The sequence below is a fragment of the Taudactylus pleione genome, unplaced genomic scaffold, assembly GCF_031769625.1.
Source record: "Taudactylus pleione unplaced genomic scaffold, aTauple2 ptg000268l, whole genome shotgun sequence".
NCBI classification, from domain to species: Eukaryota; Metazoa; Chordata; class Amphibia; order Anura; family Myobatrachidae; genus Taudactylus; species Taudactylus pleione.
Window position 1 is genome coordinate 3,669,803 of NW_028284670.1, and position 18,771 is coordinate 3,688,573.

General features: G+C 42.0%; 1 protein-coding gene across 1 annotated transcript; it reads left to right on the forward strand.

Moving 5' to 3' along the window:
- The first annotated feature begins 17,555 nt into the window (after window positions 1–17,555).
- On the forward strand, window positions 17,556–18,482 carry LOC148513898 (olfactory receptor 11L1-like). The gene has a single exon (XM_088481319.1). The coding sequence runs from the start codon at window positions 17,556–17,558 to the stop codon at window positions 18,480–18,482; it is 927 nt and encodes a 308-aa protein (XP_088337445.1).
- Window positions 18,483–18,771: the final 289 nt, after the last annotated feature.

Consider the following 18,771-nt stretch of genomic DNA (forward strand, 5'->3'; position numbering starts at 1 on the left):
GAGCAATGTTAAGACATAAAACTTTGCATCACAATTTTAAAAATTGTAGATGTGCAGTGATCCCTCACAATTAGTTGGCAGCATTTTTGATTTTCATTTTAAAACCGCCATTGATGACCACTGGTTTTTGGGACCCTCTCCTGCCACAAACCCAAGGACAAACCAATGAGATTCTGCAGGCTTTTATGCAAACCAGCACTAGGCCTCTAAGCCTAGGTTGCAAGTGAGTAATAGGAGAAAAAAATGTCATGAAGTCCCCTCTATTTTTCACTAACAAACAATAACTGCTGGTAATACTATAGCAGGGAGACATACATCATGTTGACCATCTTCTATAATGTCAACCAGCCTTAGACTGGTGAGCTCAGGGCTGGAAACACCCTAAAAAGGACATGGCTTAACCTACAGAAGGTATAATCAGCCATGGGCTTTAAGCCCAAGGCTCTTCTCCGTAGCCTCAGGGCTTTGGGTACAGATATAATAAAAGTATTTTTTCTGCGGTGTGTGTCCTGTCTTTTTTAATATATTCTTAAAGGTAGACAATAGGTTTCAGCGGGCCATTAATGTCAAGGAATGCTACCTTTGTGGTTCTCCAAGTGCCATCAGTTTTTCACAGTTTTTTAATAAAAGCATGCACAGATCTTTTTAAGCTGTGCGGTACTTTCAATTACCTACCTGAGGCAGGTCATTTACAGATGAGTCCACCTACTGTACAACTATTCTCAAATTGCACCATATAGCCAGGGCCGGTGCTACCACTAGGCAAACTTAGACAGCTGCCTAAGAACGCCAGCCCTGCAGGGCAGTAGTGTGGACCGCACATAAGTGCAGTCCGCACTACACTAATAGGAACAATCACACAGCTGCTGGCGCCACAACCTGTGTGTTTGTTTTCGCAGCCGGTGAGAGTCAGACAGACTGACATCGGCTGCTGCGCCCACTGCCGGAGCCGGGCTGAAGCTCACTCATGAGCTCCATTTTCCGGCTCCCAATGTGGGTTATGGGAGAGATGTCATAATGTCTTTCCCATCATGCAAGTGGCCTGCGGGGACTGCCAGAGCCCGGCGGACAGAGGAGCGGATGCCGGAGCGGGGATTAAGTAAGTGGAGTTTTTTTATTTTTTTTACATGTGTGTCTGTCTGGGGGGAGGCTACTACTGGGGGCACTTCTGGGGGGAGGCTACTACTGAGGGCTCTGCTGGGGGGAGGCTACAACTGGGGGCACTGCTGGGGGGAGGCTACTACTGGGGGCACTGCTGGGTGGAGGCTAATACATCACCCACAGTTGTGTACCTAATGTGCATCTTAGTCACAACTGTTCTGCAACAATAGTGCAATGCACAAGTACCCTGGACACAGCTGCTTGCATTGCATGCAGTACTGTAGCAGTGTGCAACTTGAAATATCAGGTATGGATACAGGTGAGTCACTCCATGCATCCTACCATGCAGAGCTGTTCTTAATCTGAGACTTTGTGCCAACTCCATCGTGACACAAATATTATTCCTGCTGTAAGTTTATAAAATACTTTCAATGCACTTATGATGCGACACAGAAGCTAACTTAAAAAATAGGTGTGAAGGTCCTGGGAATCGCTACCTTGTCCGTAGCATATAATTTGCACCACTGCATCATGTGCTGGCCAGGTATTCTGGCAGATTTGCAGAGGTTCTAAAACCACTGTTTAGTAAAAATGGAGTTTATACTGCATACTTGTAATGTAATAAACGTTGATGTGAACCGATGTTCAATTGTATTCTAAACTGTGACTTCCATTTGGTCTGTTCTCTAGTTAATACGCTGATTGCAAAACCACCAGAAAACTAATGAGAAATGCAAAACCATTGCTTAGTAAATATATCTCTGATCATAAGAATGTTGCCATCCCCTTAGAAATTATATGTATTGGAGGTACTGTCTGAGTAAAGTAATATATATAATCATTATGGCATAATTTCCAGCCTGTACATCAATTGTTTATTTATTTCCACCATAAACCCCCGACCTATTCAACATTTCTTAAATCTTTAATATGAAATAAAATTTTCCTGTGTACTAGTAACTTAACTTAGAGAATACATTAGCAATATAAGTGAATTTAATTCAGTGAATCACATTACACAAATAAATAAAATATAATAGCATGTTTGTGAGCATCGGCGTGATTTTAGCGACAGTCACTAGATGTAATGTGTCAAGGCAAAATAAGGTTCATGTTGTTTTAAAACTAACTACTGACTAAAATCTAGCAGTTACAGTACATCGCTGAACTTGCACCGTGCCCATACATTGCAGGCTATTACATTTGGGCGTAGGGAGCAGTGTGTTATGACAACATTTCTTTATAGGACTGCTGTTATTCAGAAAAACGTTACTTGTCCACAGCTAAAGTTACAAGTTGATACAAGATTTATAGTAGTTTCCATACTTTGAATAAGTCTTCAGATGTTTATCTCAGTAACCAACTACTTGGTCATTTTAACATTGTACTTTAATAAAGGGAAAACTATTTTGATCTATTTAATTTATTTTTTCAGTCTAGCCTCACTTTTAGTAATTATTTCCATAATGTACAGTATAGGATATTTAGACTGAACTTCATGTCATCCTAATTACCCCATTTTATGGTCTTTATCCAGAGGTGGACACAATTCCAATCTTTGCTCAGTTGAGCGAATTGCTAAAACGCATGCGCAAAAAGTCCTGATAACCGCTACAGAGCATGTTTTCTTCTGGCTGTACACAGAGGGCCCCATTTACAAACGAAGGGAAATACCAGCGTGAATTTTCGTTTAGTATCACTGTGACACAAACGAAAATTCCACTGGTATTTGGTAATACTTACCCCTCCGGCGAGGTCCCGCGAAGTCGAAGTCCTCAGTGAGGTCCTCAGCTGGGTTGCTGGCAGCCTAGCGCTGCCAGTGAAGGGCTCCAGTGTCATGCGCATGCGCAACGGTCCGTCTGCGCATGTGCATGACAGGGAGACCCAGCAGTGCCTGGAAGGCTTTGTTGAAGCCGGAAAGGCACCGCCGGGTCTCCATTGCCGGCAATGGGGCCCGCATCGCTCTCGCCATCTTTTAGATGGTGAGAGTGATGCTGTATAAACAGCGGTAATCTAAGATTACCGCTTTTTACGAAATACAGGAAGATGGTATAACCCCTTTAGCGAGCGCTAAAGGGGTTATATTTTGATTGTAAATGGGGCCCAGAGTCTGCTATTATGTACGGAGGTGCTGGCTTTAGAATTGGTGAGGCAATACCATGGGCTTTCCAGGTTGGTATGTGAGAGGTGGCCTGACGTGTACGCAAACAAAAGGCAGTCTTAGGGGAATGCTGTGGGTGCATTACAGGCGTTAGTCTACACAGCTGGGTTCCAAAATGCGAAGCTGCTGTCATAGAGGCCTTGTTTTGCTGAAGGGACAATGTGCCAGCCATAGGCAAGTGTTGATGGTGGACGTGATCGTGGGCTGATGTATTGTTTGGAACTGATGTAAAGTTTGGAACCACTGGTTGATTTTATTTGTCCATGGACATTGAAAGTGGGTGTCTTAGGGCTTGAACTATCCGGTGTACACTAGTACACAAAGAGTAGGCTGAAACTAGCATTTGCATATTACCGCTGCTGCGACTCCACAAAAAAAAATCGCACTTGATTAGGCCCACTGAACCAGGCCATATGTTTAAGAAACCTCATAACTTTGCATCACTGGATAGTCCGACTGGCAAATCACAAGACATGAATCATACATAGAAATAGAACAAGTTCATATAAGGTTGGTGAAGGAATTGTAGATGTGGAATTTATGAGAGTTTACAGATTAGAGGGTAAGAGCAAAGCTGATACTGTAGAAATGAGTGATACTAACAGTGGTAGTAGGACAATGACAGGAAGAATGCATAAAGTAGAGGGTTTAGTATAAGTTCTCAATCATGAGGTAGACTATGCTGTCGGTGGATATTTGATAGTGGTATTGGGAAAAACAATGAACTCTGCTTTGGAAAAAAATGAGACTTTTGGCCTCTAGCTGGAGCTGTCTAGGAGGCAATTGGAACACTGGACAAAAGATAATTAAAATGATCATTTAAGTAAATATATATTTGTGTATCATCTGCATAGAGGCAGGATGAAGCAACACATTACAGTAGTTCACTGAATAAAGAGGTATACTGTAAATAGTAAATAGCAAAAGCCTGATACAGTCTATATGAACCCTATAGATATAACTAGTGGGGTAATCTGCCAGAAGTAAAGATAAAGAACTAATGTTAAGTGAGATAAAAAGTGAAATATAAAAGAAACGGTGCTGATAGGAAAAAGGCATTGCAGGGTATCCAGTATTAAATGATAGTTGACCATATAGAATGCAGCAGGGGAGTGAAGCAGATGAGTAGGCATAAAGGAACATTTGACTTTATAAAACTGCTTCATTGTTTTGAAAGTAAATGGTAAGAAAGGTATGGCTGAGGGCTGAGAGATGTTTTGTTTATCATAAGACAGATGATTACATGTTTGAAGATGGAAGTAAAAGTGCCATTGGAGAGGAACAGATTGAGGTGATGGTCTAGATGCAGGGAAGTCTTGTAGAACAAGGAGCTAGAGATTTAGAAGGGATTGGGATCAAGGTGACAGGTTTGGGGGAAGAGCATGAGATGGGCTGGAAAGTGACTGAATGAGAAGAAGGTTGTGTAGTTTTGGATTATAGAAAGATAACATTTAATTGATGAGTGTGTCATTATTGACACAATGAGAGTTTCGGTTTTGCTGAGAACCAAACTTTGGTGTTCTAAGTCGAACTGAGTCCTGGCTGGGATCACTTTTGGGGTTCTGAGTAGATCCTTATCCCGAATCAAGTCTACTTGTACGTTAGGGTCTCAGATCTAAAAACTGGATCTCAGGATTGCATGTAAACAGATAAAATTACATGATTTTTGCTAATTTTATCAATTAAAAAAATAAATAAACACCAAAACTGAAACTTACCCAAAACAATTGAAGGTGGTTTTGCCAAAACCAAAGCCATAAAATTAGAGGGTGGTTTTGCCAAAACTGAAACAAAAACATGGAGGTTTGCACACAACTCTCAGCATTAATGCCTTTAAAGAAGGTGACAGTGTTGTGAACATTGAAGAGAAATGTAAAAGGTGGAGACGATGGGTAGAGAAGTGAGTTGAAGAGGCAAAGAGGTGCGTTAAAAGTGGAAAAAAGACAGGAACTAATGCAGGTGACTTTTTGGTGGAATTATCATTGCTTATTTGTTAGGGATCACAAATTCTGCAGTACCAGTCAATATGAAATTAAAAGTGCTAACAAAAGACATACTGTATGGTGGAGAGGGCCCTGCTTGTGAGGGTTTACAATATAGACATAGATAGAATGCACAAACTGCTTGAACAAAATGCTGTGGAGAGTGGGCAAAATGGGAATATTGTAGTCTAAAGTGAACAATAGATTTTTGAGAGAGCGATTCAAAACAAATTGAGGGTAGGGAAGAGTCTGGGGTCGGAAGCAGCAAGTGAGACATTTTGGAGGAGAAGTGGAGAAAATTTGCAGAATAGAATTGGTCACTTAATTATGGTATTTGGAATGGATTGCAAAGGAAAGAGGCAGATGGGGGAAAGGCCAAATACTGTAGCAGGATGTTGCAATAGTCAAGGTAATTAGATAATATACAATTATTTTGGATACATCCTGAGTAAGAAAGATGCATAGTCTGGCTAACGGAGGAGGTAACAAGATTATGAGATGGACTGGATTTTATTAGTGAAGTTGTTGTTCTGGTTGTGTGGTGATGCAGGGTTTTGAGATGCCTTACAAATATGTGATGATAATGATGATGTTATGGACAGGCCCCATACTGTATGCATGAACTCATGACTTAATGTGTGCCTAATGGGGCACAAGCTTGAATATATTTGTGTGGATGCCAGGTTAGCATGTGGAGAACTCCTGAGGTTCATGGATATATAGTATACCTACCCCTATTGGTTGGCCAGCAGACACACCTCATTAGGCTTTTAAAGATATTTGGCATTACATTATTGGATTAGAAATGGGGCCTTAGTATGAGATGCTTTTATTTATATATATATATATATATATATATATATATATATATATATATATATATATATATATATATATGCTTCTGTGCTGTAGTCTGTCCACTCCACTGAAATATAGTTAACCACTGGAAATTTTGGAGTCCAGAATGTTACTGATTTCAATTAATAGACAAAAATTTTAAACAGTTATTCTGTAGTAAGAATAATTATTCACCATACATCCTAGAAGGGGAAAACTGAAAGATATTGGATGTCTGCAAATACAAAGACAATTTAAAAAGTAAACAATGTGAAATAATAATACCAGCCTCCCGATATGTTGGCCAATCAGCTGGGGGGCACCCGTCATATCAATGGGTACACATATCATATAGTGTGTATCCAGCTTTAGTTTCCACTGGACCTTCTTTTCTCTCCACCCTCTATAATTTTTCACATCCAAAATTAATGCTATCCACCAGGATAGCCTTGATACCTCCTTCTCTTTACTCAACTCACTCATTCTATCTCACAATCTTCCACTTCCACATTCCTAATACCTCTTACCATGAATTATACCAAAACTATCATCCATACACTTATCATTTCATATCAAGACTCCCGTCTCCCTTCTTCAATCTATGCTTCACACTCTAATCAGCAACATTTGCCTCTCTCAAGACTCTGTCTTAGCCCCTCCTATACAAATTGCTTCATTTGTTGCTTATGCACCAAAGAGCAACCCCTCCATATATAAAGTCCTCAATTGCACCACTCCTTCCTTCATCTCTGACCAAATTTATGTCCACAATTCCTCCAACACTCTCATGTTCTACTGGCCACCACCTCACCTCTGATTTGGACACCTCCTCTCACTCCTGCATCAAATATTTATATCAGGCTGCCCCAATATTCTGGAATTCACTCCCACATTCTATTTATTTAAATTAGTTCTTACAACTCACTTCTTTATAAAAGCACATATAACTTACTACTCAGCCTTCTGATCATCCACCTACTGTACTATCTATTGCAGTTCATTCAACATTTTATGCCCCCCCCCACCTAGTCTATAAGCTGTTATTGGCAGAGTCCTCTTCCCTTATATTCTCCATTTCATACTATCCTTGACAAGAGCACTTTGTTGTCCTGTCTCTACTTTTCCATTATTGGTGACTCTGACCATGTTAGTTTACCTCATGTGGGTATACTGTAGGCTCACTGTGTGTTATTTTGCATTCTATTTCCAACTCCACCAACTTCCACCATGCATCATGCTGCTTTTACTAGCCATAGTAATCCATCCTCTACTTCCCCCTAGCCCCTTTCCTTGACTTGATTTAAACTATATTGAATTATTTATACTAGTTTTAACTAGCTAAAGTACTGGCATTGACTGTGTTTAAATCTTCAAGTTATTAAGTTTTATTATGCGATGTTGTCTAAATCCATCCAGTGGATGTATATTAGATTAGTCTGTGTAGACTTGTGCAGAAGAATTGTAACTTTTAGTATATGTTGTATTGTAACTAGGTCAATTTTCTAGTACAATTTGTATAAAGAATGATGTTTCTTATATAACTTTTGGTGTCTTGAATTAGTTTGTTGATTTTCTGCCATATTTAGTCCTTTAGCATGTCCATTATTTAAATTATTAGAGCAAAACACCGCCTTGCTCCGTCTATACAGTAAGTGTCAATTTTGTTAGTTTTATATTTTTTTTCAATGTCTGTTATTATCTATTCTGTTGAGGCTATGGAAAAAGCAAGTATAGAGGATAAAGGTGTGATAGAGGAATACAGCTAGTTAAGTGTGGAAGGCACAAAGGGGGTACAAGATGTTTTAGAGGAGACAAGGGCTGAATTATGCCAGGGTGCACAAACCAAGTGTTCAGGAACTGGGATGGAATGGGATTGAGGTAACAAGTTGAGCTGGAAATAAAAGAGAGTAGATTGAAGACCTCTTTACATATAAAGCATGTGTAAGAAAGTGGATGAGAGGTTATGTGTAAAGTTATTGATGTTGTGAGATTACATTTTATTTATGAATGATGTCCATTTTGCCTCTAAAGAAGGTGGCAAAGTTGTGTCAAAGTATTGAAGGAAAAGGGAAAAGGTGGTACAGGTGGATAGAGAAGACAGCTTAAAACAGCAAATAGGTGACTAATAGATGGCAAAGAGGCCTAGGATCTAACACATGCAATTTTTTGGTGGAATTGCTAAGAAAATATCTTGTCGACCCAATAAAACATATTCAACTTCTCTATGTCAGTCCTAAAGAATGAAAATTGACTCAGGTTTGGGGTCTGAGAGTTCTACAAGTGGGGATCAGTGAGTGAGAAGTCTTGGAGGCAGGAATGGGAGATGGTTGTTAGATGGAGGAGAGGCTTAGGTCAGAGGCAGAATGGAGAGAAGAAGAGGCACCTTTGAGGGCTTTCCAATTAAGGTAAACAGCTTTAATTATATTCTGGAGGGAAGTTAAGGGACTGCAGAATGTTGCAGTGGATGAAGCTGTGAGGGGGAGATATACCTACTGTGCTTTGCCATGGCATTAAGAAGAGATTTTGGCAATGGCAAGGTCGGTGAGGAGAAGACCAGCAGTAGAGGCATGCAGTAAGGATGGTCAGAGATAATGAGATGGCATGCAATAGTTTTGGTTACACCCTGATTGAGAGTTGGTTGAATTCTGGCTAAAGAAGAATGTCTAAAATATATTGGATTTGAAAAATGAATGATAAGGTCATCAAGGCTTGTCAGACATTTGCAAGGTGCTAACTCATTGTTCCAGTTCTATGACATATGGTGCACTGTCTAAGATGTACTACTGGTACAGAAGAGTCCAGCTACATTGTTGCTGCATACACAGTAAATCGCTCCGCACATGGTGCGGGGCGTGTGCCCAATGGGATACCCGTGTCCAGAAGAAGCTTGTACAGGTTCATCAAGGCACTTATGTAATGCAGAAACAGAGAAATAACTTTTGTACAGAATGTAGTATTTATTCCACGTAACCCAGCATAAGGCCCAATCACATTATTTAAGTAGTTATGAAGTTTACTTTAGCCTACATTATTCAGTTAAAAGTTACATTGAAGCCACTGGTGATGGAATATGTATGTTAGACTCATCTTGTATTGGCTTGTCAGTCATGGGTGCAGTAGCTGACTTGACACAAGAACCTTAAATGTCAGCAGTAGGGTTTAGTAACGTCTAGAGTGTATCCACATGGCCAGGAAGCCATTGAAGAAGGTCAGTAATCTGTTCTTGTATATTTTCCTGCTTTTTTACTCTTGCAAAGAGGTCCTACAATGCAAATGGATCCCATGGCCTGTGGAAACTTAAAAGTCCAGGGGGTATATTTACTAAAGTGAGGGTGTTTAGAAGTGGAGATGTTGCCCATAGCAAACCAATCAAATTCTAGCTATTATCTTTTAGAAGGTGCTAGATAAATGTTAAGTAGAATCTGATCTATATAGTACAGGGGAAGGGACACCACAGACAGATCTGCTCATGGAGCGGCAGGGGGAGACGTGTCTGGAGCCCCAGCAGGTCATGGGGTCCTACTTACCTGCATACACCTGTGCCAACTCCCTATTTAAAGTGCCGCCCCTGGAGCATTTACTGCACTGCATGCTGACATCACACAGTTACAGAGGGAGGTGGAACCAGGTTTGCTGGTTGTGTGAACCATGGACAGGGCTAACAATGGTGATCAGAGCTTATTGGTGTCTATTGAAAGGCTATAACTACTTCAGTATGAGACCATGCAATGTGGGGTACCTCTGCCTCTCTGTGGAGCGAGTGACCTGGAGCGTGTGTAGGTTGCACATAGGCTTTTCAATATTGTGTGTATCTAAATCTGCTAAAGAGATGGGACTAAGGGGATATTGTCTAAATGTAATATTCTTAAACTCTCCCAGTAAGCCTGTGGTAAGATAATTGGCATGCCTGGCCTTTCTGTAACATTTGTTTTATGTTGTGGTGCTAAAATCAAAATGTACAGTATGGTGAGCTTATAAATACAATACATTATTTTTAGGGACCGGTATTCTTCATCAGTGTTCTAAAGAAATTTATACTTCTAAACCTCATGATTAGTAACCTACAGGTTTGCATTATCCAAGAACATGTAGGAGTGGATGGAGGATTGGTGCTTGGTGTCTGTAAGTCAGTGAGGGTTGCCATCAGGGGGGGACCGCCGGGCTTAGAGTCCCGGGTTAAGAGGGAGCGGAGAGAAAGAGGGGGGCCTGGGTAGAGGTGGTGCTGCAGCAGCAGCCAGGGATGGCAGAAAGAAAGATACAAGCAGGGTGGCCGCAAGCCAGCTTGAGATCACGGAACAGCAGCCAATCAGGAGTAGCCGTAGCGGCCGCTCCTGATTGGCTGCCGGTCTGCGAGCTGTGATGGGCTCACGGCCCGATGCAATAAGCTGCAATATTTGAAATGCCGTCAGGCTCAGCAAAAATCAGCATCCTATATCAATTCTCTCCCTGCCATCCTGGCTGCCGCTTGGGGCCCCATCTCTCTCCATATTTCAAAAGCAGCCAGCATGGAATCTACCTGGCTGGCTGCACCAGCAAAGCCAGCTGAACACACCACTTACCAAGTACTCCCTGACCTTGACATGTGCTACCTCCCTAGAACAGCCAGCCTCCCTGCCCCACCCCCTTTTCCAGCCAGCCTTCACTGCCCTATGCTTCCTACCCTTATCCAGAGTCTTCTCTGCCACCACCTCCCCTCTGTTACAGCCCTCTCTGCCCTGTGACTCTCCCCTAGTTCAGCCAGCTTTTCCTGCCCCCCCCTACTATATTAGAATTAGGGATGTGCAGGCTCGGATAGGTTCGAGTTTGCACGTGGAGTTCGGATTTTTCCCTCCAAAAAAACGGAACTCAGAACGAGGCAAAACGTCATCTTACATGGACGAACATCATCATTCCTGGACAAAAGACCAGGAATGATGATGTTCGTCCATGTAAGATGACGTTTTGCCTCGTTCTGAGTTCCGTTTTTTTGGAGGGAAAAATCCGAACTCCACGTGCAAACTCGAACCTATCCGAGCCTGCACATCCCTAATTAGAATCAATGTTAATTTCCCTATATATATATATATATATAGAGAGAGAGAGAGAGAGAGAGAGAGAGAGAGAGAGATTTTGGTTTATGTGTGTGTGAATTTTTCAGCAATTTTTAAACTGGTTTACGCACCAATTGATGTACCTCCTGCTCCCCACCTCTGCTCCATCCCTCTTGGGGGGGAGGGGGCCTGCTTATTTTGCCAGTACTGGGCCCCACAATTTCTGATGGCAGCCCTGAAGTCAGTTCACAATACATAACACATAAGTTTTTCATTTGTTTTGAAAATGAGTGGGGTGGCCCAGACCACAGCTTCTCCCGATGACACCAACACTGACCTGTACTGACATGGAATGTTTAATAAGCAGTCACGGACTGCATCTCGTCTCTCTAATCTCATCCACATTTACTTTACCTGCATCACACCAGGAGGCCCAATAAAATAAAAACTGAATTTACAGGTTATAGAAGAATAATTATAGCGAGTTACATCCAACTGTATTTACAGACCCTATACTTAGTAATGTCTCACAAACTCAGATATCTATGCTTGAGCACAAAAGATTAAATCAATATGTCGGGGGGGGGGGTTTACCGCATGGCCGGAGGTTCAAATGCCGAAAGCGGCAGCTCGACATAGGTGAAAATCCTGACTGCACTAAGGTAAGTATAAACTAACCTAAACTCCCCCCATAACCCTAACCCTCCCTTAAGGGTGCCTAAACCTAACCTCCCCCCCAGTGCCTAACCCTAACCCCCCCCCTTCCCTGCTGCCTAAACCTAGGTCTCCCAGGGGGGTGCCTAACCCTAACCTACCCATGCGGGTGCCTAACCCTAACTCCCCCTTCCTCTAGCCTAAACCTAAGTACCCCCCGGGAGCCCCCTAACCTAACCATCCCCTCCCCCGTGGCTATCCACACCCGGCTTACCTTTGATCGGTAAGCTGGGTGTTGGGCTCCCGGCATAGGTAAAATGACAAGCGTTGGGATTTCGTCGCCTGTCATTTAGCCCTTGCTGGGATTAGATAGTCAGGAAGCCGGTGGTCGGGTGGTCGGGATTCCGTCCGTCGGCTTCCCGGCTGCTTCCTGACTGGGCATCTAATTAAGTCATCTATGCTCAAACATGGATAACATTAAAACCTGGACTGTTAGGCAGTATTGTGGACCCAGGGCCTGATTAAGAGCTGGACGCTCTGACCAGAGCGCTCTCTCTGAATCAAGGCCGGGCTACCTAAAATTGGAGCAGCCTCTTGGACGCTCGCATAGCTGTGGGTTACCACCCACACCTTATGCGAGCGTCCATGATGATGGTTGCGATGGTCAAGACCATCGCGACCATCGGGCTTGCGACAAGACCCTGCAGTAGGGTCTCGTTGCCACAAGCACCTGGAGTGATTTTGGCTCTATCAGAGCCAAAATCACTCCCACTGACATCACTAGTGATGCCAGTGGGTCCAGACCCAGACGGTAGGCGTTCCCATGGGACTGCCTCCGTCTGGCAGCCACGCCCACCAAAGGGGGCGTGCCGTCATTCACCATCGACAGCATGCCCACTTTGCTGCGAGACCCCGAGCGACGGCTTCCCCGTCGCTCGCCGGGTCTCGCGCATGCGCACGATGGAGCTCCCTTCATCGTGCGCATGCGCACTTGGGCACCATCGACCCGCTTGCGAGCGTACAGCGCTCGCGAGCAGATCTGAATGAGACCCCAGTTTGGTAAACACTAGTATAGCTAATGTTATGAGTACCTTCTGCGTTAGCACCAAATGTAGCCACATTACGTGGTTAAATGTAGTCAGTGCCAGCACAGGAACTGTTAATTTTCCTGCAGACATTTTATTAAATATACTGTAAATATATAACTCCCTAGGTGCCTTCTGTTACAGAGACAAGGTATCCTGAGGTTTATCTCCTGCAGGGATCATCACAGTAGAATATAAAATACTGAGCATCGGAGACAATTATACAATATAGCGATGTAGATGGAGCACGCATTGAATGCTGACAAAAATCCATTCAACTCCGGTAAGAAAGCACTACGAGAATTTACAGGAGTCTACAACGTGGAATAAAAATGAGGCTTTTGTATGTTTGGTTGTATATATTCTCTGCCGAAAACCAATAAAAATGTAAAATTGAAAAAAATTAGGCTTTTATTACATCGTATAAAGACATTCTGATGTGAAATAAAATAGTATAAGAAAACTGGCAATCATGGTGACAGTCCATATAATAAGAGCAGGGGGATTTAGGCCATACACCCTGATTTATTAAACGTATGAAAAGGTGTAATAACAATGTGATGACTATATATTAGAAAAACAAGGGTCTGGTTCAGCTCTGGGAACAGAGTAAGAAAGACCCAGTAAATGTGCACCTGAATCGATATGTACTGTATGACCGCCGGACCTCAGTTCGGTGGATGAAATCCCAGTGCTGGAAGGCCGGCAGATGAAGATCCAACTGAGGTAACTACCTTAACCCTCTCCTCTCCCCCCTAACCCTCCCTTATGGGTACCTAACTCTAACCTTCCCCGGTGGTGACTGATCCTAACCCCCCCTTCCCCTAGCCTAACCCTAACCCTAAGTCACCCCGAGAGTCCCCAAACCTAACCCCCCCGCGGCTATCACCTCCGGACGCCCGGCTTACCCATGTTCGGTATGCCGGGCGTCGGGATTTCGGCGTGTGGCTAAGGATAGGTGTAGGTATTTAGACACCTATCATTAGTCCCATGCCGGGCTTTCACTGTCAGGAAGTCGGTGGTCGGCATTTTGACCGTCGGCTTCCTGACTACATCCCCTGTGCACCTTGGTAACACCACCCTGTACTGCAGGTGGGGGCAGATGTAACATGTACAGATATTAGATTTGGGAATAGATTAATATAGAGCCAGTAACTGTACATCTTGGTAACACCGCACTGTACTGCAGGTGGGGGCAGATGTAACATGTGCACAGAAAGTTAGATGTGGGATTGATGTGTTCAAACTGAAATCTAAATTGCAGCATAAAAATAAAGCTGTCCAGCATCTGTGGGCTACATGCAACAACCACCAGTATTTACCCTGCATGCACAAAAAAAATGTATCCCCCCACCCAACCCCCTTATATTGCAGCATGGTTTATCCAGGTGCAAAGTTACTTCTTTTTTTTCTTTACTCCCAACTCAGGATCAAAATTCACAGACACATTTGAGGACAATAGGGATGGTACACTGCATGTACAGTATGTGTAGAGTGTCTTCTTACTGCACACTGCAATAAAGGCCAGGGCCATAGCTAGGGTAGTGCGGCCGGTGCCATCGCACAGGGCACCACAGGACAGGGGGGGCTGTTTGAGCCTGTCAAATTTCTGTTTATTATCATTCTTGCTTGTGGCTTCCTTTTATTTCATCCCCAGCATCTCCTGGCCTCCCCTTATCTCTTCCCAGGCCCTTCCCCATGAAGCCATGGCCCTTTTTTGGGTACATTACATCCCTTTGAAAAATGAGGGGGGCGGCAATGCTCTTTCTGGCACAGGGCACCAAAAATCCTAGTTACGGCTCTGATAAGGGCACTCTACCATATGAGTCCGTTTGATCACAATGTGAACCTCATCTTTATTTCAAACATTATCTTACATTGTAACGTCCCCTCTGCGCACGCTATTGTGTCTACAGCCGTATAGTTCTCGTGCTCAGAATTGTTCCACAGCCATCATAAGTCTCAGCAGCTGGCAACATTAGAAGAGCTTGGTTAATTGAAATGACATTAAATATCAGCACACAGAGGCCCTAATGATTCAGAAATGATGTTTGTCTTAATATGCTCGTTAGCTGACGTTTTTTACTTAAATAAACTGTTTGATTTTAAATGTAAGAAAGATCGGTGCCAATAGCAATCATATACTGTAGGACACTTGGATCACAGTAGTGTGATATTGGATATGGCTACTGTACATTGTGTATTATTAATTTTTTTCTTTTTTAGCATCAGATATCGTATTACTAACAGAATATGAATTCAATTGCACATGGATGACTATAGGTACACATACACATAACAATCCACCAGATGTAACCATGCACGTACACACACTAAATGTTCACATTTGAAATATACTGTAAACATTTGAGCAAACGATTTGAATGCTGATCAGTACTAGCTGTCATTATCACCCTATACCCAATGCAGTTTGTCACCAATTAGATTTAAACAACCTGATTGGCTTTCAGAATAGCAGCATTTATAGTATAGACATCATCTGTCTTAAGCCTAGTATCAGATTTATTAGCAAGCTGGTGATAATACTGTAAATGCTATACAGCGTTAAGTTACTTGTAAATGAATGAGGTACTGGGGGTGTTGGGAATGGATAGGAGTTTGTTTGCATTTTGAATTGAAGAGCAACCCCAGTGTAAGTGATAATGGCAAGTCTTGTTATAATCACCTTATACATTTGTTTCGTAATCATGCATCAATGCATGTACATGAATGCAAGTCAGTGTATTTACTAAAGGCAGTCAGTGACCGTACACTTCCCTGAAGGAACCTTCAGATCCCAGAGCCTCTTATGATCCCCAGCATATATTAAATCAACTACATTATCGTTATGGAATAATGGGTGCTAGAGGTACTGTTACATGTGTTCAGCATGTATCTAAATAATACTAATGCACACACATAACTAGCATCATTTAGATTATTTCCAGTGTTGCTGGATGATAATTAATCTAATACTGCTTTAATTATACCTCTTTTACATCTGTATGCTGGGTCGCACTGGGATTTTGTTCACGCGCCCATCACGGGTGCGACCAAGCTGAGACCCCTTTCAGACTGGCGGCTTAACTCGGCACTAATGCTGAGTCAATGACATCACAGCCATCACGTGGTGAGCTGGGGCTTGGAGATGATCTACTGCACATTGACAAGCTTATAACATGAAATCATTTCTTCCATGGCAGTGTCCATATAAGAAATCATAACATTTATTAACCACTTAACTGACTATTTTTTTTCCCAAAAACCGCTCCAAAATAATCGGGTTTTTTTATGAGTTAATTAGGTGAGGAACATCATTTTAACATCATTTTAACTTATCCAAAATGGTTTCATAAAAAAAAAAATATATATATATATTTTTTTTTTAAGATTTGTAAAAAAAAAATAGGTTTTTTAAAATAACTTTACATCGGAACCACCATCAGAACATCAGACACATCGGGAAACATAGCGACCATCATGACATTCAATTTGAGACCGGATACAGGAACCAAGTATATCAGGGGTGTGACGGGAGAGGTTAACTTACTTTTCCCTAGTGGCTGCTAAGTTCTGCAGGTGCTGGGTAGGGGCTCCTGCTTTGCTGACCAATCAGCAGTGATCGGCAGCACATCAGGCACAGGGGAGAGGGTGCTGGCAAGCAGAGGGGCCAGAAGGTCCCTCTGAGAGCAGAAGCCGCCCTCATGTTTATCTGACTGGATGAAATTTTACGTCCAGTACAGATAAAGAACTTCCTGGTGTGGTCAGAAAATTATGACCATGCCAGGCAAGTGGTTAAATATATTTTATAAAAGCCCCTTCAGCCCCATCCTTAAAGATCTATGTTGTCTACTCAAGATCTGGTCAGAAGAAAAAGTAACCTGAGAGCAAGTAAAAGGGAATATGCAAAAACTTTCATTAATATAACTTGACAAGCAGTTTATTCGGCTGAATATTACATTATAGCAATAAAAGAATCTTTCCATAAACAAGTTTTTATGATACAATTAAAAAGAGATAACAAAAAAATTCTATTAGATCATTTAAATTTGGGAGATATTATTTTGCTTCATGTCAGATGGGCTAACTCATTTATCTGTCTTACCTTTGACAATCAGCGGTGAATCCCTTCTGTAAATCATTGAGAAGATTGAAAGTCAGTAAAGGAAGCACACAGCGTTGCCTTTGGAATGTATTTGCCTCTCTATTTGTCTCCTCATGCTCATAGTAGTAGCAGTTCTATGTCTTTGATATTCATGGATGCCACACGCTTCATCTTTGTCATATAACACCAGTGTTCAGTTTTACCAGCAAATGTTTATTAAAGCTGCTCTGTGAAATCTCTGTTTTTTTAACAATGTGATAAAATGACTAGAACTTGGTAGCTTTGTAGCTAAAGAAGCACCTGTGAGACACCACATTAAAGTAAACCAAAAAATTGTGCTGAGACATTCTCCGCGAAGAGTCTCCAATGTAGACTTCTGGAAAGCTTAAACAAATTAGAGAATAATGAGCAGAGTTTTCCATTATTGAGTTTCAAGTATGTAAATTTTGGGAATGTCCATGAGGGGGCAGACATAAAGGTGGCAAGTTTCTCTCACTAAGTCTGATGTCTGATGTCCAATAGCTGAAGTGAAAGTAATGATGGGTATAGGTGCACTGACTTACCCTGTTTGTTTTTTTATTGTTATGGCACATTTAGGCAATGAATCCAGAGAACCAGACAACAGTTACCAGGTTCATTCTTCTGGGATTTCAGAATATCCATAACTACAGAAGTCTCATTTTCTTTGCATTTCTTCTCCTCTTCTTGGTGACAGTCTCTGGGAACCTCTTGATCATTGTTCTAGCATCTGTGAGTCAAAATCTCTGCTCCCCTATGTATTTCTTCCTGAGTCATCTATCTATGTGTGATCTTCTTCTGACCACAGTGATTGTACCTTTAATGCTGAACATTATATCAAGAAATAAAGAATCTATATCTTTCTTTGGATGCTTCACCCAATTTTATCTTTTTGGAGCCCTCGCAACAACTGAATGTCTTCTTCTATCTGTGATTTCTTATGACCGATATGAGGCAATATGCAACCCACTGCGCTACTCATCTATTATGAATTTTCGGAAGTCTGTACATCTTGTCTTCTGGTCTTGGTTTATCTCATTCTCAGTCATGTTGAACACAGCAATCCAGGTATATAGGTTGCAGTTCTGTGGGCCTAACATCATAGATCATTTCTTCTGTGATCTGGCTCCTCTCCTTCAACTTTCATGCTCAGATACCTCTTTTGTAGAGTTGGAAAACCTTATTACTGGTCTTCCAGCAACTTTCCTTCCTTTAATATACATCGCTGTAACATACATCTGTATCTTCACTGCGATACTAAAAATTCCTACAACCACTGGAAGACAGAAAGCCTTCTACACCTGTAGCTCCCACCTGACAGTGGTGTCCTTATATTATGGGTCACTGATTGTTGCCTATCTGTTTCTGTCTAAAGAAAGCTCTTTAAATATCAACAAAATTCTCTCTCTGTTGTACACAGTGGTGACACCATTGGTGAATCCTATTATTTACAGCTTTCGCAACAAAGAGATCAGAATCGCATTTGCCAAATTAGTTCATGTTGACTGAATACCTTGGAATCTCACGTGACATCAGTAGAGAAACATGTACAGACCGTAGCTCAGAACTGTTCAAATGTGTCACTAGGATCCCCATTTTGCTGGCAATGCCAAAATGTGTTTCTGGTAGGGAGCATGTGGGACCTGTGATGGACGAGAACCTAAATACTTTTGTAGGGACTAAAAAAATCTAAATAAAATAGTAATATGAATACAGTAGGTGTTTACCCACAATAAGAACCACCTCTGAAAAGGAAATGTATGAAGGCAAGGATTTATCTGGTCTATGCCAATCATTG